At 35.3% G+C, this 25,405-nt stretch overlaps 1 protein-coding gene across 6 annotated transcripts in view; it reads left to right on the top strand.

Moving 5' to 3' along the window:
• The window catches only part of LOC111143490 (OMA1 zinc metallopeptidase), a 97,720-nt gene that overhangs the window by 11,959 nt on the left and 60,356 nt on the right, over positions 1–25,405 (top strand). For all 6 annotated transcript variants that reach the window (XM_022497289.1, XM_022497288.1, XM_022497290.1 and 3 more), the window contains exons 3-7: positions 24–252; positions 2,358–2,531; positions 2,629–2,736; positions 5,393–5,521; positions 10,424–10,498. In XM_022497289.1, the coding sequence (XP_022352997.1) occupies positions 24–252; positions 2,358–2,531; positions 2,629–2,736; positions 5,393–5,521; positions 10,424–10,498 (715 nt within the window). The remainder of the gene's footprint in view (positions 1–23; positions 253–2,357; positions 2,532–2,628; positions 2,737–5,392; positions 5,522–10,423; positions 10,499–25,405) is intronic.

Below are 25,405 nucleotides of genomic sequence, written 5' to 3'. Positions count from 1 at the left end.
TTTGAATTTTCTTTTTACTCTAGGGGCATAAGGAAATGGTGGCAGGCACTTCCTCCTAACAAGAAGGAACTATTTAAAGAAAGTTTAAGAAAGAATAAATGGAAGTTACTCCTATGTTTCAGTAGTTTTGGATTGCTCTTTGTAGTGTTTTATTTTACTCACCTGGAAGTGAGTCCTGTCACGGGAAGGAGGAAGCTACTATTATTGGGGAAAGAACATTTCAGACTTTTATCAGAACTGGAATATGAAACAGTGAGTATTAAGAATTGTTTGTAATTAGATTGCTTAATATAATACTCAAAGCAGGAAAGTTTCTTCAGATGAAAGATGCACTACTTTTTAATGTTGATCTTTGATAGAAAATTAGCATTTTCCCAAAAGGCCCCCAACTTTTTGTACTTAGTATTCCTACTGCCTACGTTGCTTTTCTTCTCATTCACCCAGCTAACTCCTGCTTATCACATGTCACCTTAAATGCCACTTTCTCGGGAAAGCCTCCCTTGATTATCCAGGCTGAGTTACGCAGGTTGGCTACTTTAGGCTCTAGGGGGTATCCTTCATACAGACTAAATTATAAATGAGCTCATTTGTATTTGTGTCCAGTGCTTGGCTCTATTGTGGTCCAGTCTCCTACTTTTGTTTTCTCTTTGCATACTGTACTGTTCCCTTAAATCACTTATCATGAGGGTAACATAATAATTATTTGCATAATTATTTATTTGCTGATCTGTCTCCTTTGTTAGCCTAAGCTCTGTGGGAACACAGACCCTGTCTGTTTCATCATTTTTATCTTAAGTACTAGCACAGTGTACAAAGTAGTGCTTAGTATACATATATTTTAGATAAGTAGGTATGTAATAGAATTTTGTACCTTGAAAGTAATGTAGAATAGGATTTTTTTCTAAAATATCATTTCTGGCAATTTATTATATTTTTTGAATGCAAAATAAAGTTGGAATTCAGAAGCCTTAACTCCTTAGCAAGTATGAGGTAAGTTAAGCATTTTATACCACTAGAGAGTTTCTTGAGGACAGATCCTCTTTTTCCAGTTCTTAGCACACATATATAGCATGTACTCAGTATTTTTTGAATTAAAGTCTCATAGTCTCACTTGACAGTTTTGGCATGGCTGAATCTTTGTGGCTTTTTATTTCAGTGAAGCTTCTGAGTTTGTCGGTGGAAAGTTACCATTAAAAAAGAAATAACAATGTTTTTTCACTAAAAAGGTTGTTCCTAGTAAAGATAAGATGCATCTCTTCTAGTAGAACTTATACAGAGATTGGAGGTGTTTCTTAGGATAGTCTTACCTGAAGCAAGTTTGAGGAAAATGTTCTGGAAAGATTGAGGCAGGCCTAGTGTTAAATTAGTATGTCTTCTACCATTCATATCACTTAGACGCTTTAAATAATTATGTGTTTATATATATCCTTTTTTTCCTACAAATGTAATAACCTGCTTGATATGAAAATTGAAGCACATGTTCTTATAGAGATATTATAAAGTGCTGTTATTATGTATAATTTTGCTTGTTTTGTCTACTTCAGAAGTATAATATTTTTTGTTTCGGTTTACAGTGGTGACTTGTGCTTTTTAAAAATGCTATTGATTCTAAAGACTATTTAGATTCTAGTGCTATAAAAACATCTATTTTTAATACATCTCAGGGAAGGTTATAAACTTTTTGCTCCATATGTGAAAGAAGTTACACATTTTGTGGAAATTAAAGTAATATTTTCAGAACACCTTTAATTTTCCTACACTTGAAAGGGTTTCTCATGAATATAGCTTCAGAAAAGTGTCTTCATATGGTAGCTACTCTTACTCAACATAGTGTAGAGAAAATGACATGCCTATTCTAAAATTTCAGAAATTTCCTTTGATTCTGTGTGAATAAACCTTTAAAATTAATGAAATGTCCTTTTTTTGGTAGAAGTCTTTTTTTCATTAAGTATAGGCTGTTCAATTCAGTAGGTTATGAAAGTAATTTTGTTTTATATTTCCTTACGTGAAATCTTTGTCCCCTAGGCAATGTTTTGTTTTCCAAAATATTTAGGAAAAATAGAAATCATATTTAAGCATTTTATTTGTTTATAGGCTAATAGAAAAGATAAAAGTTTTATTTCAATCAATTTATATGAAAAATCTTAGTTATTAGAATTCATTCCATTTGTGAGAAATCACATTGCCTTTGCCTGAATAATTCAGATTTAAGGATCTAAGTGTTTAGTATATGTAGATTTTTACATAATTAAAAATACTACCAATAAGTAGCCATATAACTTTTCATGAAGCAGTATAAACATTTTGTAGTAGAGCTACAACTCTCTGAAGATAAAGATGACTTTTTAATCTTTCAGTGGATGGACGAATTTAAAAATGATATGCTCACTGAGAAGGATGCCCGATACCTAATGGTTAAGGAGGTGGTTAATCATTTGATTGAATGCAATAAAGATATTCCAGGGGTCTCTGAGATCAATTGGATTATTCATGTGGTTGATTCCCCAGATGTAAATGCCTTCGTGCTTCCAGTAAGTGAAAGTTCTCACACCTAATGTTTAATTGTTCAATTTAGTCCTTGTTTTTTTAAGGTGTCCACTTGCTTACATTGTTTTCTTTATGGTGCAGAATGGACAAGTGTTTATCTTCACCGGGCTTTTAAATAGTGTGACTGATATCCATCAACTTTCCTTCCTTCTGGGCCATGAAATAGCACACGCAGTACTTGGGCATGCTGTAAGTACCTAGAATGAATATTCAGTTCTTACAATACCGCTTTGAAGTTAGCAAGTTAAATCTTGTAAAACCGACTTTTCAGTTTTCTTTTTCTTTAAAAGATAGAATTTTAATCTTTAGTAATTGACTTATTCTGTTACCTGAAAAAAATATGATTGGGTTATTGTGAGAATTTTTATGGTCTTTAGTATTTGATACCTGAATAATTAGTATTTCTCTTAAATAGTATTGTTATTACCTGTCTCTTTTGCTAAAAAGTAATTATTCTCAACCTCTAATTACTTCAAATTAGATTTTAAATTTTCCATAATTATTAACATACTTGTAATCTGTTCAGAAAATTAACTATATGAAAGTGATATTACTATTTAAGTGGGTAAATCAGTTTTCTTACTTTTTTATTCATTCTCAGAGGATTGCTTGGAGCATCTCTGAAAATCTCCAGATTGATATGCCATATATAATTAATGCAGAGTAATAATAATGATATCTTGCCATTTTATAGTTTGCTGAGCTTTTAAGTACATACCTTCTCAATTATAATTTTAATAACATTCTCATTAAGTATGTATTTAATATCTCTATATTCTGTATGAGGAAACTCATGTTTAAAAAGACTGTAAGTAACATGAGTAATGAGGCCAACTGACAGATTGGGATTTTAACCCAGTTCTTGTGTTTGTAAATCCAACACTGCTTCCTTTTACCATAGTTACCTGATTATTGGTAGAGCTTATTTTAATGGATCATAGAATTAAGGCTGATTTATACTCCTGTGAATACACATCTGTTTGACTTGGTATGAGTCCAAAAAACCCAATATATTTATTTACTCATATATTTATTTTTATTCGTTAAAAATAAACATATCTCTTTTGTCCACATTAATTAGAAAGACATATATTTCCTAATTGAAAACAAGAAGATAAATAGTGAAAGAATCGTGAAATGCTATGTTGAAAATGCAAGTAACACTAATTTTAAATGGAAATGATAATGTTACTAATCTCTATAAAAGTCATCTCAAATTCTGTCTATTCCTTAAAGTATTAATAAATTGAGGTTGGCCACAGTTGTGTTTTTTTGAAGAACAAATAGTAATTATCTCTGTCATTTCTTTTGAGTTATGGAAAAATAGAAAAAACATTTTCCATGAACAGATATGTATAAGAATAAATCTAAACAATCAAAATAGATTGTCTTTCAAGAAAGGGCTTCATACCTGTCAATTAATATTGGTCATTTTTAGCATTTAAGAGATGTTCATATTCTGTGCCTTTACCTTTCTGGCCTCTAGTTCAGTGCCTCATTCAGCATATTGTTGTCATCTCGGTCAGGACAGGAATGCTAATTAGATAAGATACAAAAAGAAAATACCAGTCTTAAAAATTGAAAATAGCTATTAATATTTTTTGTAGAGGTCTTACACATTTTCAGCAGTGTATTTTCTCTTTTAGCAGTCTCCATTTTGATTTCATATAGCCTTTAATGTTTTCTTTCTTCTACAAATACATATTTAAAAAATTTTTTTAGTTTTCTAAAACTCTCTAATAGCAATTATATTCTTTAATAATTAATAACAAGGATGTTCTCTTCAGTAATGACTTTATCATTTGTAGTTTTCCTCTTTTGTGCTAAAGTGATTCCATAATTGTTTTTCATGATACACGGTTCATATAATAAAGCAAAGAATGCTTTGTGAGGGTAGATTATATCATTAAGAGAAGTGTTCTAAGTGATTATGTTTAGTTGTCAGCCTTGTTTCATACATTCAAGTAATGATTCCTATACAGTCAATATCAGCATTACATTAACATTATTAATCAGCTTTATCAGGGAATGATAAACAATCCAGTGTGTTAAACTTGCATTTAGAAATTACTACTCAAAACAGCTATTTTAAGTAAAATTGGTTACTGTTCTAAATAAATATAAAACTTCGTAGAACTCTATTTCCTAGTGAGAAATACCAGAGTGATAAAATTGCAAACTTGCATAGATGAATCATACCTTATATATTAGGTCATAAAGTCCAAAAGACTTTTGTTTAAAATAAATTTCCAATATTTTTCTGAATTTTCTGTGTTTTAACTATTTCATATGTTAGGTAGTATTTAGTCTGTTCAAAGGTATAAGCATAATGAGCACATTTGGTTGCTTTAAAAAGTAACGGGTATATTAGAAACTAAAACTTCCTGGGTTTGTCCTTTTACTAATAGCTCTGTGAATTTTGGCAACTCTGTTAACTTTTCCCCATCTTAGTTTCTTTATAAAATAGGGTAATTGTACCTATTTCACAAGATTATTATGCTTGTTAATATAAGAAGCATACATTCTTATATATCTACATAAGAATATACATTCATATCCATGAACTTGTCATTGTGTCTAAATGATGTTATGTGGCTTGGTAAATGAATGAATGAATGAATGTATATACACATAAGCAAGTATGTAAGCAAGGGAGGGAATGAATTAATGCACATAGAAGAAGAAGAATATGCAATTTTAGTTGGTGAAGGTCAGTTAAAATGTAAATTATTTAATGTAATTATACTTGATGAACTAGAAAATATAGGTATATACTGTCTTTTTATTTTTTGATGTATATTCTTAATTTATTAAAAGTAATTTTCATTATTTTGATTATTCTCAGGCAGAAAAGGCTAGCTTGGTTCATTTATTGGATTTCCTAGGTCTGATTTTTCTCACAATGATTTGGGCCATTTGCCCTCGAGATAGTTTGGCACTTTTGGGCCAGTGGATACAGTCTAAACTGCAGGAGGTAAGTGTGAGACAGTAAGTTGAATTTGTAATGGCCTGTGATGAGGATATTTTAAATATTACTATAAAGTAACAGATACCAGAGATATACCAGAGATGTTTTGACATACCATGAAATACAGCTACTAAATTTTAGTGTCTAAGTTTTCTCATTTTTAGGAGATCTTCTTCTTCTTCTTCTTTTTTTTTTTTTTAAGATTGATTTATTCCAGAGAGAGAGAGCACTACGCAGACATGCACACACACACACACAGGCATCAGCAGGGTGAGGGGTCAGAAAGAAAGAGAGAGAGAGGCAGATTCCCCACAGAGTGTAGAGCCAGCGGGGTTCGACCTTACTACCCATGAAACCATGACCTATCGGAGATCAAGAGTTGGAGGCTTTAGCCAACTGAACCACCCAGGCGTCCCTTTAGGGGATATTCTTAATAATGAACATTCCAATTAGAAGATACTATATCTCTTAAATGATGGGGGATAGATGTGTTACAAGGGCTTAGCAACTTTTGGCTAATACAATACTGTGTGTGTGGGGGGGGGGTACATAATTATTGGTCTAAAGGAGAGAAAACCTGGTCACAGATCCTTTCCTTTCTTCTGTCACTTTACCTTCAGACTTTTCAGTTTTGTCTCTCATAGTGACTGTGGTGTACTTACTATGACTCTCCCTTTCCCCAAATATTTGCATTCTGATGGGAAACTCTTAAAACCTGTAAATTTTTATGGGCACAGTGTTGCTGAAGCTGCTTTACCACCCTTGTCTCCTTACTCCCAGTTAAATTAAAATTACCTGGAAAATACTGAAAGGATAATTTTTTTTTTAAGATTTTATTTATTTATTTGACAGAGATCACAAGTAGGCAGGGAGGCAGGCAGAGAGGGTGGGGGAAGCAGGCTCCCTGCTGAGCAGAGAGCCCATGCTGGGCTCCATCCCAGGAACCTGAGACCATGACTTGAGCTGAAGGCAGAGGCTTAACCCACTGAGCCACCCAGGCGCCCCTGAAAGGATAATCTTATTAGGTGTTTGTTAACTTAATTTTAGTACTTATGTATGTTGATAATCCTTGTAAAATTTATTGGGGTCCTCATTTTGTTCAGAACACTTCACTACTGAAAGTAGGTCTTGCAATCGATAATTGCTTTGTTAACTACGATTAATTATTTTATTTTACATCTTTTTTTCATATATTTTCTCTTGTCCTGGGAGGTTTGGTTATTCAGAAACAATCTGTTATTTGTTTATTTAATGATTTGTGGAGGACCCATCACTGTGCCATCTGGGTGCTGTTTAAATCTAATGTGTAAAATGAGACAAAATGCTTTTGAAATTGGATGACTAAGTCTTGTATTCAGTGTTACTGTATCATCTGGCTGCATTTATATTGAAATAAAGGTTCTTAAAAGGAAAAAAAAAGAATTGTAATTACTTAGGTTATAGGGTCTCATATTTAGAATTTTATTTCTTTTATTGATATGCTGGGAAGTCAAAGGAATTAATGTGGTTTTCCCCTCATTTATCAGTACATAGCTTTTTTCTGTAATGTACTCTGAAGATTTTGTCATAAGAAAGATAACTTGTAGCTGTTTCTCCCTTGAAATACTTCATGAATCGGGCTACTTCATATAATTCTTTAATAATTAAACTAAAAATAAAGTAGGGATTACTTCTTTTTGAGCTCTTTTTCCCTAAATCAAGACTCCCCCAGTAATTTTGGTGATGAGGAAAAGTTTCTCTAGAAAGCTTTGCTCCTTATGATTGGAGAGCAGGAGGGGATGCGGATAGTGAAGTCATAAAGGAGGGGGAATTGCTGACATTCATTTGTCGGAGAAAAGAAGAAATAGGAGTCTTCACATAACCATTGGGGAGTCATATTTTTGTAATTTTAAAAGATTTAGGTATAATATAGTAGCCCACATAGAGTGCTACCAGGTAGGGTTTTAGAAGCTATTAGTGATAAGATTTATTGGTTACTTACCATATGTTAGGTATGAGGATAAACACTAGATTAATTATGTATAGGGGCTAAGAATACTAGCTGTGAGCAGATGGACCTATGTTTGAATTTAGGCTCTGTTAGACCTAAATTCTATAGAACCTAGGCAGATTACTTCACCAATTATAGGTCTCAGTTTCTTCATCTGTAAATTGGCATATTACTGGCTAACTCAGAGCACTGTTGTGGGTTTGATGATACATTTTGTTTTATTTTATTTTTATTTTTTTGAAGATTTTATTTATTTATTTGACAGAGATCACAAGTAGGCAGAGAGGCAGGCAGAGAGAGGGCAGGAAGCAGGCTCCCTACTGAGCAGAGAGCCTGATGTGGGGATCGATCCCAGTACCCTGGGATCACGACCTGAGCCCAAGGCAGAGGCTTTAACCAATTGAGCCACCCAGGCGCCCCAATGATGCATTTTAAAGTAGGATCCCTCAATCTAAGCCTGTTGACATTTTCGACTAGATAATTCTTTGTTGTGGGGAATTGTCCCATGCATTGTGGGATGTTTAGCCTCTAAACATCTACTCTGAACATCCGACCTCTACCCACTAGATACCAGTAGTACTTTCACCCACAACTGCCCTCCCCCACAGTTGTGACAATCAAGAATGTCTCCAGGGGTGCCTGGGTGGCTCAGTTAAGTGTCTGACTCTTGATCCTGATCGGTTCAGGTCATGATCTCTCGGCACAGGTCATGATCTCAGGGTCATGAATTGAGCCCCACATCAGGCTCATGCTGAGTGTAGAGCCTGCTTAAGATTCTGTCTTTCCCTCTGCCCCTTAACCACTTGTGTGCACTCTCTCTCTCTTAAAAAAAAAAAAAAAAAAAGTCTCCAAACATTTCCAAATGTCCCTGGGGGACAAAATCATATCCAGTTGAGAACCAGTGATTATAAAGCATTTAGTGTCGTACCCAGTACAAAGTAAGGACTCATTAAACAGGCGCTGCTATTATTATTTCCTCAATTTATCCTGTCTGCAACCCTAGGAGGTTGGTGCTGTTGCTACTCCATTTTACATATGATGCTACCGGGCTTAGAGAGGTTAAACAATTAGCCAGGTGTTCACAGTTAGTAAGTGTCAGCATTTGGACTTGAGTGTAAGTTTCTGTCCTTTAAAGCCCATGTTTTTAACCAGTTATGCTATCAGTAGACTTGATGGACCCCTGCAGACTGCTCATTGAGAGTGAAGACATGATACAATACAGTTAAGCAGCCGAAAAAAGACATGATTGAGAAGGAAGAAAGTCATATCTAGTAGTCCATGTACTATGGATTAGATTGATTATATTATTTCTAGACATCACTGACATGTAGCTACCTCTGAAAAAGTGTTCCTCTATTAATAACTCTGTTCTCAAAAGTCCTATTGATCCATTGCATACAAATTTTAGTACTTACTGAAAATTAGAATTTAACTGGAAAGCATTCACATAAATACAAGTAATTAGGAAAGTTAAAATTATGATATCTATTTGTATTTTTTTATTGAAGTTGAAAGAAAATTTCATTTCCCTAACTAATCAATACTTAGCAGAGAAAGATAGCATTAAGATAATTTATCAAAGAAAGAAAAGTCTGCTCTATGGTTAATTTTCTAACTGAAATAAATTCTCTAGTAGTGTCAGTGGTTATTATCTAGCTATATTTTTTTCAGTTTTCTTTAAAAATGTAAGATCTGGGGCACATGGATGACTCAGTTGATTAAGCATCTGCCTTTGGCTCAGGTCTTGATCCCAGGGTCCTGGGATCAAGTTCTGTGTCAAGCTCCCTGCTCACTGGGGAGTCTGCTTCTCCTTCTCCCTCTGTCTGCTGCTCTGCCTACTTGTGCTCTCTCTTTCTCTTCAAATAAATAAAATTAAAAAAAATATATTTAATACTGTAAGAACAAAATGATCAAAATATTAAAACTTACATTAATGAGCTTTCTTTAGGGGAACCCCTACACAGTAGGTAGAGATTATAATTGGGAAAATAGAAGTGTGTGTATCCACTGCTTTCTGAAAGTTCATGTTCTATCACTTTGGTTTTAGGCTTTTTTTTCATAAAAGTAAACATACTCTTTGGATTTTTTTTGGTTAGTGAAAACAGGTACTAATGTAGGTCTTTTATAAAAGCAAAGTAATGTGAGGCAAACTTTTGGAAAATGGGGGATACCTGTACAGTAATACTCCTACCCCATTATCCATGGGGTGTGGGGAGGGGAGTATATTCAAGACCCCTAGTGGATAGGCCTAAAGCCTCAGATAGTAGCAAATCCTATATATACTATGTTTTTTCCTGTACATACATATCTGTGATAAAGTTTATAAGTTAAGCACAATAAAAGATTAACAACAGTAACTCATAATAAAACAGAACAATTATAACAACATACTGTAAAAAAAAGTTATGTGTGTGTGGCTTCTCTCAAAATATCTTATTGTACTGCATCAACTTCTTGAGATGATGTGAGATGTAAAATACCTATGTGACGGGATGAAGTGAGGTAAATGATGTAGGCGTTGTGGTGTAGCACTAGGCTGCTAGAGACCCGACCGTGCGTCAGAAGGACCATCTGCTTCCAGACCCCTGTTGACTGTGGGTAACTCAAACCATGGAAACTGAAGTCGTGGGTAAGGGGGATTGCTGTACTCCATGTGATACTGTAGAGTCTCCAGAAGTCTGTAGGCATAATTTTTTTTAATATTCTTTTCATGTTTTAAAATATTAATCTGTGATGGAGGAAATAAAGGCTGCACTTTCTACTTTATATCATGGTATTCTTTAAATGTTAATCATGGGGAGCATAAAAACTTTATCCTAGATGCTCCATGAAATTAATTTCAAAAATTGCATTTTGTTACTCCTTTTACTATGAAATAAATATCCTTAATGGAGCTTCTCTTTCTTATTTCTTCTTAGTATATGTTTGATAGACCGTACAGTAGGACATTAGAGGCTGAAGCTGACAAAATTGGACTACAGCTTGCTGCAAAGGTAAATGCTTGGTAGTTGAGAAAACACAGTGCCCTTCACACAGTAAAAGATAAATGTACATTGTCTTTATGAGCTGTGGCATGAGCAGAGAATGAGAGTTGGACTGTATGAAATTTTTCATTAATACCTTTTTAAATTTGTACATTCTAGAAGCTGATATACTATCTTTGTTATACTTCTCTCCCTTTCTCGCCTATCTAAGGGCTTTTCTGAGTAAAATAATGTATAATTGTTTTTTCCCACTCAGAGAAAGGTTTGTTCTATTGTAGCTATGATCCTAGATGAACCACCTGATTTTATAATTTAAATAAACAGAAGAACAGGCTTATTACTTTGTATCTTTGTATCTTTGAGATTATTTTTGTTGCAGCAAATGACTGACCTCGGCTAGCCAGAGAGCAGCTCTGGGCCTTTACTATGATTTAAGTTGGCTTTTCCTCATGTCTCCTTTACAGGGCACTGGGTGCCTCCCTGCCATTTTTATCATCTGTGATAACTGAGTATTATTAGTAGAATTTAATATTAGAAGTAAAACTGCATTTTTAGAAATAAGTAAAAAACAATGCCACTTGGTACATTAAATTCAAATTGTACTTGATTCCTTGTTGAGTTTCCAGTAGTTATTAAAAATCCTAACTGTTAGAAATCACTATTATTTGAAGTCCTTATTATGAGTTTTATGGATTTAATTTCATAAATGAAGATATTATCCATCACAAAGGCAAAAGTAGTTATGTGAATGTTACATAATGAGAATTGAGTAAATTATCTGACTGTATAGATTAAGAGGTTCCCAAATAGCGGGCCACAGATCGGCTGTAACAAGAGTTTCCTAATTTCAATGTACTGCAGTCTGTGAAATTTTCCTTTTAATATAAGTGTGTTTTGTGTTCTGGTTAAGAAATCTTTGCCCATTTCAATAAGTTTTTACTGTTTTATTTCCAAGAAGCTTATTATTTTATTACCTTTTAAAAATATAATATGTGGAAGAGGTCAGGATACTTTTTTCCCCATGTGGATATCTAATAGCCTCAGCACTGTTTATTGAAGAGTTATGTTTTCTTCACTATACTTTAGCATCTCTTTGTCATAAACGTGGGAGGCTATAGAGAGGTTTATTTCTGGACTCCATGTTGTATTCTACTGGCCTGTTATCTGTCTTTGAGCCAATACCACATTGTCACTGTAGCTTTGTAGTAAGCTGTGATATCTGATAACTTCTGTCCTCCCCTGTGGTTCTGCAAGATTGACTTGGCTATTCTTGGTTCTCTTCCTTTCCATATAAATGTCAGGATCAGCTTATCAAATCACATGCCTATACAAAAACATGCTTGGGATTTTGATTGGAATTGTGTGAATTTGGGGACAGTTGACTACTGTCAATAGTATTGAGTCTTCCAGCCCACGAGTGATCTATTTGTCCATTTATTTAGATATTCTTGTAATTTCAGTGTTGTTTCCAAATGGTTTGTGTGTATGTGTGTGCATAGGACTTACAAATCTTTTGTTAAATGTACTGCTAAGTGTTAGACACTTTTTGATGTTATCATAAAGTGTCATTTAAGAAATAAGCTTCCTCATAGATAGAAGTGCATTTTGTGTTTTTGTAAATGAACTAGTATCCAACAACCTTGCTAAAGTCACTTAATTCTAATAGTGTGTAGATTCTTTTAGATTTTATATATACACATTTGTGTTACTGTGAATAATGACAGCTTTAGTTCTTCCTTTCCAATCTATGTACTTTCTCTCTTTTATCATACTGCAATGGCCAGAAACTTCAATACAGCGTTGAGGGTGAGCAGGGAGTACTTTTGTTTCTTCATGACTTTACGGGGAAAGCATTCAGTATTTCACCATTCTGGTGTCTGTTATAACTTTTTTTGTTTTTGTTTTTGTTTTAAATCTGACTTTTTAGAAGAGTTGCCCTTCTATTCCTAATATGCTAAGAGTTTTTTTAAAATTATGAGTAACTGTTTATCAAATTCATTTTCTGTATTGATGAGTATATAGTTTTTCTCCTTTAATCTGTTAATGTGACAGACTACATTGATTATTATTTTACACATTAGGACAACTTGTTATTTTGAAATTATTTTACACATTATGACAGCTTGTTATTTTGAAATATAATTTTATCAGTTATATTATCCTTTCCACATATTACTGCAGTTGGTTTGCTATATAGCTTAGAATGTTTGTATCTATATTCATAAGATATACCAGCTTGGAATTTTCTTTTCTTGTAATGTCCTGTCATGTTTTGGTATCAAGATTATGCTGGCCTTATAAAACGAGTTGGGAAGTTTTTTTGTTTTTTTGTTTTTTTTTCTTTTCTCCGGAAGTGTTTGTGTAATATTAGTGAATTTATTTTTAAATGTTTGGAGATTTCACGGGTAAAACCATATGGGCCTACAGATTTCTTTGTGGATGGTCTTTAGTTATGGATTCAGTCTTTCTAACAGATAAAGAACTAATTCATATTTTTCTGTTTCGTGTCAGGTTTAAAAAAAAAAAAAAAGATTTATTTTAGAGAGATTGAATGAGTGAGGGGAGGGGCAGAGGAAGAGAGAGGGAAGGAAGTAGACTTCATGCTGACCGCAGAGCCCAATGCGGGACTGGATCTCATGACCCTGAGATCATGACCTGTGCTGAAATTAAGAGTTGGAGGCTTAACCGACTGAGCTGCTCAGGTGCCCCAGTTTTGTGTCAGTTTTTATAAGTTTTGTTTTTCTAGAAACGTATGTTTTGTTTAAATTCTAAACATTACTGGTATAAAGTTTTTTACTATACATATATATTTGCGTTTTGTGTTGTTTTTTTAATTGAAGTATAGTTGACACACAATATTACATTAGTTCCGTGTGTACAAAACGGGGATTCGACAACTCCATATGTTATGCTCACCGTAAGTGTAGCTACCGTCTGTCACCATACAATGTTGTGACAGTACTGTTGACTGTATTCCTTATGCTGTACCTTTCATCCTGTGGCTTCTCATTCCGTAACCGGAAGCCTGTTTCTCCAGCTCCTTCATCTATTTTGCTGCCACTTCCTGCCCCTCTCCACTGGCAAACGTCAGTTTGTTAACTTTACTATATTTTTAATGTCTGAAGGATACTGCATTCTTCAGATATATTTGGTTTATTTGTTGATTCAAAAATTAAGACAGTTTTAGTTAAGTAGTTACACATGTTGTGACTCCTTCCACTGCCAATCACCTTAGTTCTTCTAAAGTTTAAGTCATAATCTTCAAGGTAGCGCTTTTTAAAAAAAAATTTGTGGGGTGCCTGTGTGGCTCAGTTAGTTAAGCGTCCAGTCATTAACTGCAGCTCAGTTCATGATCTCAGGGTTGTGGGATCAAGCCCCGTGCAGGGCTCAGTGGGGAGTCTGCTTGAGATTCTCACTCCCTCTGCCCTTCCTCCCCGCTCATCCACTCTTTCTCCCCCTCTCTCTCTCATTCTCTCTCTCAAAATAAATAAATGAATCTTTTCAAAGAAGATTCGCTCAGTCCACAGTTCTTTCAATTTGGCTTCTTGGATCTCCACTTGAATATGGACATGCTTCAGAACTTCACCAGCTGTAATATTTAGGATCCAGTTTCTTTAAGCAGTTTACTTTAGGGCCACGTTGAGGGTCTGAGTAGATGGATCTGCTTAGTTCTTAATTTCAGACACCCTCTAAACATGAATAAGTTCAAGCTGTATTCACTCCTGAACTATCACCCTCTAGAATAGTACAGATAATTGGGATATGCTAATACCTAAGATTAAAATAATTTGACTGTTAGTTCTTTGATGGTTTTAGCAGATCTGTCTTGTGGTTCTTTCCCATAGATAACACATGTTTCAGCTTGTATATTATCTGTAACTGTCTTGTAGCTCACTAATCCTACTTTCAGCTGTGTCCATTCTGCCATTAAACACATCTTTGACTTTTAAATTTTATTGTATTTTTAAAAATTTTTTAAAAAGACTTTTCCTTATTTATTTGACAGAGAGAGATCACAAGTAGTCAGAGAGGCAGGCAGAGAGAAAGAGGGGGGAAGCAGGCTCCCTGCTGAGCAGAGAGCCCGATGCGGGGCTCGATCCCAGGACACTGGCTTAACCCCTGAACACAGAACTATTGGCTCTGAATGATAATTTCATCCATTGTAGGTGATTCTCCCTTAGTCTGGAGGACAATTAGAATAGAGCAGACTATTTCAGTCAGTCAGAGCCTGAGCTGAGTCTTCATAAGTTTCAATTTACCTGTACTCACCTTCATTTATAAGAGTATTGCTGTACAGGGAAGTCTGCTGAAGGCATGGAGTATTTACTAAGTTCCTCCTGTGTAGTAGTTTTTGAACTTCAGTTTTTGATTCACTAGCACCATGAGACTGTTGAAATCTCTATTCAGTTTTCATCAACTTTCTGTTTTAAAAAGTGCCCTGTGCAGCTTAAGAATTAATAAGATGCCTTGTTGAACTGGCATCCAGTGGTGTCTTTGCCCTCCTATCTTTCGAATCTTAGCTTCTCGAATTTGGCTGCCTTGTCAAGCCTGACTTGTACGTTTTGGCTCTCTAGCCCTGCTGGACAGCTGAAAACTCTCCTTAGTCACCTCTTTCTACTTGGATTTCTTTTGAGTCCTACTTGTATTCTCAGCCTCTGGCTCTTTATTGCTTAGAATTTAACAGATTTCACTGAAATCTTTTCTTTGAAAAAAGTTGATGGTATTTTGATAGGGATTGCATTAAATGTGTAGATTGCTCTTGGTAGCATAGACGTTTTCACAATATTTGTTCTTCCAATCCATGAGCATGAAACATTTTTCCATTTCTTTGTGTCTTCCTCAATTTCTTTCATACTATATGCAGCTAGGCTGTCACTGAAAGTAAAAGGAGAGATAAAAATCTTCAGGACAAACAAAAACTAAAAGAATTTGCAAACACCAAACCAGCCCTACAGGAAATATTGAAAGGGATCCTCTAAGCAAAGAGAGCCTAAAAGTAACATAAACCAGAAAGGAACAGAAACAATATACAGTAACAGTCACCTTACAGGTAATACATGGCACTAAATTCATATCTTTCAATAGTTACCCTGAATGTAAATTAGGGCTAAATGCCCCAATCAAAAGACAGGGTGTCAGAATGGATAAAAAAATAAGACCCATCAATATGCTGTCTGCAAGAAACTCAGAGACTTCTCCAGATGTAAAGTGAGGGCGTGGAAAACCATTTACCATGCTAATGGACATCAAAAGAAAGCTGGGGTGGCAATCCTTATATCAGACAAATTAGATTTTAAACCAAAGACTATGATAAGAGATGAGGAAGGACACTGTATCATACTTAGAGAGTCTATCCAATAAGAAGATCTAACAATTTTAAATATCTATGCCCCTAGTATGGGCACAGCCAATGATATAAGCCAATTAAAAACCAAATGAAAGAAACACATTGACAATAATACAATAATAGTAGGGGACTTTCACACTCCCTCACTGAAGTAGACAGATCATCTAAGCAAAAGATCAACAAGGAAATAAAGGCTTTAAATGACACACTGGACCAGATGGACATCACAGATATATTCAGAACATTCCATCCCAAAGCAGCAGAATACACATTCTTCTCTAGTGCACATAGAACATTCTCCAGAACAGACCACATCCTGGATCACAAATCAGGTCTCAACTAGTACCAAAAGATTGGGATCATTCCTTGCATATTTTTGGACCACAGTGCTTTGAAAGTAGAACTAAATCACAAGAGGAAAGTTGGAAAAAACTCAAATATATGGAGGCTGAAGAACATCCTACTAAAGAATGAATGGGTCAACCAGGAAATTAAAGGAAAATTTTAAAAATTCAGGGAAACAAATGAAAATGAAAACACAACTGTTCAAAATCTTTGGGGTGCAGCAAAGGCAGTCCTAAGAGAAAAATAAATAGCAATATAAGCCTTTCTCAAGAAACAAGAACAGTCTCAAATATAGTTGGCATCCTTATTCACATATCCTTATGTTCCTTGCACTTACATAGCAGTAGGGTGGGATTGCTGGCACTGCTATGTTTGTTTTTAAAAGATACTTCCTGGGACGCCTGGGTGGCTCAGTTGGTTAAGCAGCTGCCTTCAGTTCAGGTCATGATCCCAGCGTTCTGGGATCAAGTCCCGCATAGGGCTCCTTGCTCATCAGGGAGCCTGCTTCTCCCTCTGCCTCTGCCTGCCATTCTGTCTGCCTGTGCTTGCTCTCTCTCTGACAAATAATTAAATAAAATCTTTAAAAAAAAAAATAAAAAAATAAAAGATACTTCCTGTTATTACAGAATGTTATGGCAAATCTTAACCAATGACACATCACAATACCCTTTTTTTAAATACCTGCATCAGCACTATTTTCAATATCTTTAATTTTTGTTAATTTGGACAAAAAATGGAATCTCATTGCTTTTAAATATTTGCATTCTCTTGCCTAGTAGTAAAGTTGAGATAATTGTTTCATTTATATTGACTATTTCTTCTTTTGAAGATGGCCTTTTTTTTTCTTAATGTTTTTCTTGGTAGATTTTAAAAATACATATTTTAGGCCCCACACTTGGATCAGTAGCAGGATGATGAAACCCTGAATCTGAATATGTTTAGGAACTTGTGATTCTGCTATCTAGGCAGATTTGGAAATTACTACTTTGATCAAATGTCAATTTTATGTTTTTGGGTGACTTGGTAAGATAAATTTTCTGTGGTATTTAAGAAAGAAGAATGAAATTAGGTTAGCAAATATTGATATTCCTTTGATTATCTATAATGTGCAAGCCATCTATTTTTTAAGAGTGTATCTGGATAGATACAACTATGATATCATTTTCTAAAGCATATCTAAATAATTGTGTTGTGGATGAGGTGGCCTTTTGCCAGTTGTGACATCATACTTGGTTCGAAGGAGAAAACAACATTGCTACATGTATTAAGTCATTGATCCATAGTGATACAGGCAATATCTTTGTTATGGAGCACTTAGGCTATAATGTTCTTTGTTAAAAAATAAATTTATTAATTTGAGTGAGATAGAGCATGAGCACAAGTGGGGGTATGCAGAGGGAGAAGCAGGCTCTCCGTTGAGCAAAGAACTGGATACAGGGCTTGATCTCAGGCCGCCAGGATCATGACCTGAGCCAAAGTCAGATACTTAACCGACTGAACCACCCAGGTGCCCCTGGAGCACTTAGGATATAAAAATGCTGTGTCTCAGTACAAGTATTTATTTCCTATCAAAAGGGAGGAACAGTATAAGAACCTTAGATATTATATTGATACCAGCATTTATTCTGTGATATCACCTGTTTAGATGATAATGCCATTATTTGTCATTTAACACTATATTCTGATACCGTGCTTAGTATGTTACATGTATTGTCTGGCCTAATCCTTTAGTAACTCTGTGAACTAGTGATTAGTATCATTATCTCCATCTCACTGATAAAGGAACTCAAGCCCAGATAGAATAAGTTACCTTTTTATAGGTACAAAATGGTAAAACCATGATTCAAACCCAAGGGTGTATGATTTCAAAGTCTGTTGCTGCAGTTTTTTTTCTGATCTTATCCCTCTACCACAGTTATATTTCTCAAGATCAACTAGTCTCCATGTTGTCATATCCCATGCATGCTTTTCTATGTTTATCTTGTTCTTTCTCTTAGTAGCACTTGACACTATTAACAGCACTCTCCTTTAAAAATAATGTATATATTTGTGTGATTAGCTACACATTTCATGATAGTATAAAAAGTTGTTTAGTATTATAAACTTGTAATGGGAAGTAATAGCCCTTACCGCACCTCTGCCTTATACTCTGGAAGTGAAAGTCCCCTTAATTTCTTTAGCTGTTTACCTCTCTCTATATTTCCACATACTGTGTTTATTTTGTAATTTCTTGAATCAGTAGGTTTAAACAATTGATTTCTTGTTACAGAAGATTTAATCTTTTATAAACCTGATTAATGTTTTTGTGTGCTTATTTGCTATTTGTATTCCGTCTTGGTTAATTATCGTTCAGTTTTTTTTCTCCTCCATACTCTAATCAGATTGTCTGTTTTCTTATTATTGACTTTGGAGTATTTTTATGTATTCTGGATACAGTCATTTGTTGGATATGTGATTTGAAAATGGTTGTTCCTTGTCTGTGGCTCATCTTTCTTAACAAAGTTGTATGTGTGTTGTGTTTTTTGGTTTTCTTTCTTTCTCTTTTTTTTTCAGAGCAAACATTTTAAATTTTGATGAAATCTAAGTTAAAGTACCCCCAGTTGGCAGAAACTCTGTCAATTTCTGGGGCGAGCTTCTTTCTGATACCTTAACCCACAAATTCCAACTACTCCTTGCAGTCCTAAACTCTTATCTTCTAACTCCTTAGCTTAGCCAAACTTCCCATGTTCTGCTTGGGTTCTACCCCTTACAGTGTGGTCAGGAAACTGCCTCCAAACAGAGAGCAGATGCAAATCCAGGAATTGCAGTACGCAGTGTGTCTCTTTCTCTCAAGAATCAGGGTCTAGTCTTACCTTTTGTCCAGTACCTGAAAATATTTGCCTCATGTAGTCTGTCCAGTTTTATGGTTATTTGTGGTCGGAGGACAAATCCAATACCAGTTAGTCTCATGAATGGAAGTGTGTACATCCCCAAATTTGTAACTCGTGATTGTCCATATCTTTTAAGAACTTACTAAGAAACTTTTCAGAAGTTCTGTATATACCTAGGTATCCAAACCTAGGGATAGCAGACTCCACTGTAAGATAGATAGGGCAGTGAGCTAGTTCTCTCTTTGGGAACTTCCACATGGAATATATGTAGGCCCTGTCTGTGGCTGTTAAAGTGTCTTTGCAGAAGAATCCTGTAAAACTGGCTGCTGTTGTTTAAGGGTTGGAAAAGGAGAGGGAGGTGGGGTTATCTCATTCATTGTGGAGACTCTTCTTTAATTCTCTACTTGAATATTACACCTGAGCCCTTTTTTCTTGAGTATCAGATACAGAACCTTTCTGGAGTCCCCATGGTGTGGAGATATCAGCTGCCAAAGAAGCAATGTAGTATAATGATAATGAGCAAGCTCAGGAACTTGACTGGCCAAGTCTGAGGATCTGCTTTGCCAGCTCTAGAGAACTAGCTATGTGATCCTGGGTGAGCTTTTTATCCTTTCTATACTTCAGTTCTCCCCATCTATAGGATAGGAATGGTAATTGGATCTATATTATAGAATCAATACAATTAAAGTCCTAGGAGCACTAGTCTTCTAATCCTTTATACTTAAATATATGCCTGTGATTCAGCTATAGTCAAAAAATTAAAAACAAAAATAAAAACCAAAATATCTGCCTGTTATTTCCTCTTTCTATTTCATAAGTATCTCAAACCTAATATGTTCAATATATCCTTGATTTTCCCCTCACATCTACTTCTAGTCTTCCTTTCCCCAATAAATAAACAAACCACCTTCTATTCAGTCACTTTTGGAAAAAATCTGGAGTCCTCCTTAATACTTCCTTCTTTTTTATCATTCATGTGCAATTTTTTACCAAGTGTCAGTAGTTATATCTATAAAATGTATCTCAATATGTTTCTGTCTCCACCATTGGCATTTCACCTGAACTTCTGTGCCAGCCTCATTACAGCTTTCATTGACTCCAGTCATATTTCCCTTCTCATAATAGTTAGGTCCAGTCAGCTAGGACATTTACTTTCTCAAGGTAAGACTTAAGTGGACACTGGCCAGCATTTGCCATCAGATTTTTCATATTCTACTTTTGATTGGCACATTCTTTTTCATATTTGTTAATAAACCCTATTAGAAGACATCTTTGAGACCAAGGTGACACTTTTTACATTGATATGCATAGACCTTTTCTGACCTATTATGTTGATTTCTATTTATTGATTCAGTGTATATATCATCTTCTAGAATGTAGGGATACACAATACCTTTATGGAGGTCAGAATTTGAGTAAAAAGCAGAGACATTAAATAAATGATTTTTATAGTTTAAAGTATTGTGACAGAGATACACAAGATCCCCTGAAAAAAGAGAGCAGAAATGTAACATTAGCTGGGGATGAGAACTTGGCCTAGAGATTAGACTGAGAAAAAGATATTTACAGAAGACATCTGAAAGCTAAGTAGTAGTTTTCCTGGTGAAGATCTTGATGGGGGTGTTTTTGGCATGGCGGACAGCATGTTCAAAGGCAAAAGTAATGATTGCTTAGTCCAGGAGTTAAAAACTCGTTGTGCTAAAATGTAGAGTTCAAGAGCACCAGTGGCAAGAGATTTTATATCTTTATATCTTACCCAGCATAGAGGTTGGAACCTTGGACTCCAGAGTCAGACTGACCTGTGTTTGACCTCTTGTCTCTTTTCGTCATTGTGTGCAAATCACTTACCCTTTCTAAGTCTCTTTTCTAGTCTAAAAAATGGGAATAATGATAACTACTACCTCAGAGGGTTATTTTACATGTCCTCCACTTGATTCTTAGTTGTGGCTTGTATCCTCTTTTTAGACATTGATGCATGAGACTTTCTTGACTTCTTGCCATTTAATATTTAAATCACAGAATGTAATTATCTTATTCCTAATTCTGTCCTTATTAGGCAACCTTGTCATTATAGCCTGGCTTCCTTGGTCCCATGCCTAAAAGGGAAAGAACATGATGAATTGAGGATGCAGGTGCCCTGTGCCCTTGGTAGTTTTGGCAGTAGTAGTTATTGCCACACATTAACAAGTTGATTTTTTTTTTTTTTTGAGGACTTCCTTTTTTTTTTTTTTAATTATGTTAGTCACCATATAGTATATCATTAGTTTTTGATGTAGTGTTCCGTGATTCATTGTTTTTTTTTTTTTTTTTAAAGATTTTATTTATTTATTTAACAGAGAAAAAGAGAGAGACAGAACACAGCAAGGGGACTTGGAGAGGGATAAGCAGGATTCCTACTGAGCAGGGAGCCCAACGATGTGGAGCTCCATCCCAGGACCCTGGGATCATGACCTGAACCGAAGGCAGATGCTTAACGACTGAGTCACCCAGGCACTCCTCCATGATTCATTGTTTGTGTGTGACCCCCAGTGCTCCATGCAATACGTGCCTCCCTTAATACCCATCAAGGGGGTAACCATCCGCTGAAACCCCTCCCCTCTGAAACCCTCAGTTTGTTTCCTGGAGTCCATAGTCTCTTATGGTTCATCTCTTCCTTTGACTCCCCCTTCATTTTTCTCTTCCTTCTCCTAATGTCCTCCATACTATTCCTTACGTTCCACAAATAAGTGAAACCATATGATAATTGAATTTCTCTGCTTGACTTTTTTCATTTAGTATAATACTCTTCAGTTCCATCCATGCTGATGCAAAAGTTGGGTATTCATCCTTTCTGATGGCTCAGTAATATTCCATTGTATATATGGACCATATCATCTTTATCCATTTGTCTCTTGAAGGGCATCTTGGCTCTTTCCACAGTTTGGCTATTGTGGACATTGCTGCTATGAACACTGGGGTACAGACGGCCCTTCTTTTCACTACATCTGTATCTTTGGGGTAAATGCCCAGTAGTGCAGTTGCAGGGTCACAGGGTAGCTCTGTTTTTAAACAAGTTGATATTCTGCTTTTTTATCAATCTTGTGGACTTGGTTAACGGGAACTGTTCTTGTGAGATGGATCTATTGGTCACGTGCTGTCTCATTAGATTTATGAGATTTTAAGGCCATGAACTAGACAGAATATGGAAAATTCATTAAAATCAGGTTATTCAGGAGGTCTCTGAAAATAGGCAGCTTGCCTCCCTTAGAGTGCTCTCTAGTTGTGCTTTGTTATTAGGTTTGAGTTTATTTTGTATGTTTATATTTTTATGGTTTTAATTTTTCATTTATAAGACATTTAGTTTATCATTACATAAATTATCAGAAAGACTAATACAGGGTTGGTTAAAAACTGGTTGGGCTAAGGTGTGACCCAGAGAATCATAACTAGATGTACAGTTACCAGCTGACAATCAAACTAAGTATTTGATTTTATGTGTGTAGGTGTGTATTCATTTGTCACTGTAAAGATAATTCGACACTTTACAGTCATTTACATAAATGAGTGATCTCACCACAACTAAGTCATTTTTATTTTTTAGTATCTGTTTTTTAAATATGAAAAAGGAAACTAATTTTTTTTCCTGTGGTTTTAATTCAGGAGCCGCCTTTTAGTAGGGCACTCGCTGTATGTGACTGTGATTATAACAGTGATTAGGTAGTAGAGATTACTGGTGTTTATTGGGGATGCGGGGTGGGGATGGAGACAGAGATCTTGAATCTGCTATAATGGCCTGGAGAGCCCCCAAATTTGTTAAGTGTTGATGTACAGAGATGCTGCCTCTTCAAGTAGCCCGAATAACTATGCAGATAGCACCATCTAGTGACGGAAATAGGTAATAGAATCTACTTTCGTAAAAAAAATAAAATAAAAATTCTAAAATTTCTGTAAATAATAGGTTAAAATCATAGACTTTTGGAACAGGAAAGAAAGTTGGAGATAATCTAATCCATCTTCTCCTTTTACAGATTATGAAATTGGGGTCCAAAGAGGTGAAGTGATTTCTCCTATAACATGCACCTAGTTAGAAAGAGCCTATGCCCAGGTCTCAGAGTTTTTCAAGTTGGTAATCTGAGCCTTTGTCATAGAACACTATTTTTGTGTTCTATTTGGGTTAATATCTTAGGTGCTTTGCTTAGTTGTTTAAGAATAAAAAACAGTAAATGGGGAGAACATCTCATTTACTAGGTGTGTTACAATGTAGATTTTCATAAAGCGTGAACCTCATTGTATCACCTAGACAAATGAGACAAGGTTTTGTGTATTCATTTCATTTTTTTAGTTGCAATGATTTTTAGCTCCAAATGTTGAATCTTAAGATAAAACTTTAGGATGGGGGGAAAAATATGTACATGGAAATTTATTAAAACTTTATTGTATTGATTGATAAACTGACATGTTGGCAACCAAAAGATGCAAAAAACTTTAAAATGAAATGAATTAACAAAATGATGCAAGTCTTCCTATTTCTCTTTGTTAGGGCATATAAAATGGTTTTGGTAAGTCAAGGTTCTTTTGTTTTGTTTTTAATGAGAGGGATTGGCAGCTACTGAGAATGGTTTACTTGAAACCATCTCGAGCCTATGTCACGTTCAGTTGGAAAAGAGCAATTTTTAAGTATTGACTGCAAAATGTTGTTTATACAAGAAATGGGTTCCACCGTAAAGTGCGCTTTAGTGAGTGATGCCATCAGAGGGATTGGGACAGTGAATGTATGACAGTGAGAGACCGGGGGAGCCGGTTTCCCGGCAGTCGGCGGCGACAGTGGTGACGGCGGTGCTGATAGCACTGATGACGACACTGACAGCAGACGGCAGTGACGTGAACTGACATCTCTGCGTGCGGGGCGCGTGCGTGTGTTTGCATGTGTTAACTCTGTAATTTTCATAACAACCCTGTGAAGTACAGGTGTTATATTATCCTCATCTTACAGAAGAAACTCAGGGATAGAGGAACCAAGGAACCTGACAAAGCTCTCACAGATAGCAAGATTTTTCAACAAAGGTGCATTTGTTTATGAAGTGGAACTTTCTCCCGTTATCTTAATGCATCAGGAACAGTCTCGGTTTTCTGCTGCACAACCTCTAAGATCGCCATTTTTTGAAAATCTGTTCGGTCTTTTTTTTTTTTTTTTTTAATTTTTTGATTAACATATATTATTTGCCCCAGGGGTACAGGTATGTGAATTGTCAGGTTTATGTTTGGTCTTTTTAAATGGTATCTTAAAATAGCCTCAGTGTGTTCTTCTACCTCTGGGAGTCAAACTACCCTTCTGCCATAGTCCTCTGTAGTATTATCTCAGATAACCATTTTACCAACCACTTGTCTGTGAAATACAGGAGAGGATGTCACAAGGACTGAGACAAGTGTAAACTGTTAATGGCTTTCTAAAAAATGACTCTGAACTGCTAATGTCAGACTTTACCTCTTAGGGTTATTGCTGACAGGAGTTTTGTTGGAGAGTCTAGGTGAATAGAAAGCAAAATTCAGACATGCTTTTATCGTTACATTTTTAATGAAAATTTTGGCTGCAGGTAGGATATACTGGGTCTGGATTTATTTATACATTTTTTTCCAGTGTTGTTTTGGCATTGGAAATGTTCAAATAGAAGCATAGCTTTTCTGCTATTGTACTCTTATGAATATCATATCCCACTGAGTTTCTAATTGAATAGTAGCAAATCCTTTTTCAATTAATATGTCCCTTAATGCATATTCATGCATGTTGATAATTAAACTTAATCCTTCAGTTGTAAATTTGTGATATCATCACTTATGACCGAACCTAATATCCTATAATATTGGTTGCTCACCAGGGGAAAGTAAGAGTAGAAATAGTATCCACTGTGTTCTGGATCTGGACTGACTACTTTACAAAAGTTAACACATTTAATCCTAATGATCCCCTGCTCTCATTTCATTTTTATAGATGAATCTGAGACCCCTGGAGACTAAGTTATTGGCCCAAGGTCACAAACACTTCAATCATTTTACTTGTGTTTAAATCCTAACTCTGTCACTTACTAGTTATGTTATTTTCAACAAATTACTTGACCTCGTGGGTCTTGGTTTATTCTTATCTGTAAAATGAGTGTAATAATAGTACTTAACTCAGAAGTTTGTTATGATGATTCAGTGAGTTAATATTTGTCATACGCTTAGAACAATACCTGGCATTTAGCTCCATGTAAGTAATTATTAGTTAAATAAAATAAATGGTATTTTGAACCCAGTCTTTTTGTTTCTCCTTTTCCCATTGTCCCAGTATAATGCCTCAAAAAGTATTCTGGGACCTATGTATTTCGCTGAGACAAA

The sequence above is a fragment of the Enhydra lutris genome, unplaced genomic scaffold, assembly GCF_002288905.1.
Source record: "Enhydra lutris kenyoni isolate GAN:26980312 unplaced genomic scaffold, ASM228890v2 scaffoldscaffold9, whole genome shotgun sequence".
NCBI classification, from domain to species: Eukaryota; Metazoa; Chordata; class Mammalia; order Carnivora; family Mustelidae; genus Enhydra; species Enhydra lutris.
Note: the sequence above shows the minus strand (reverse complement) of the source record. Positions and strands in the feature narration are given on the sequence as shown.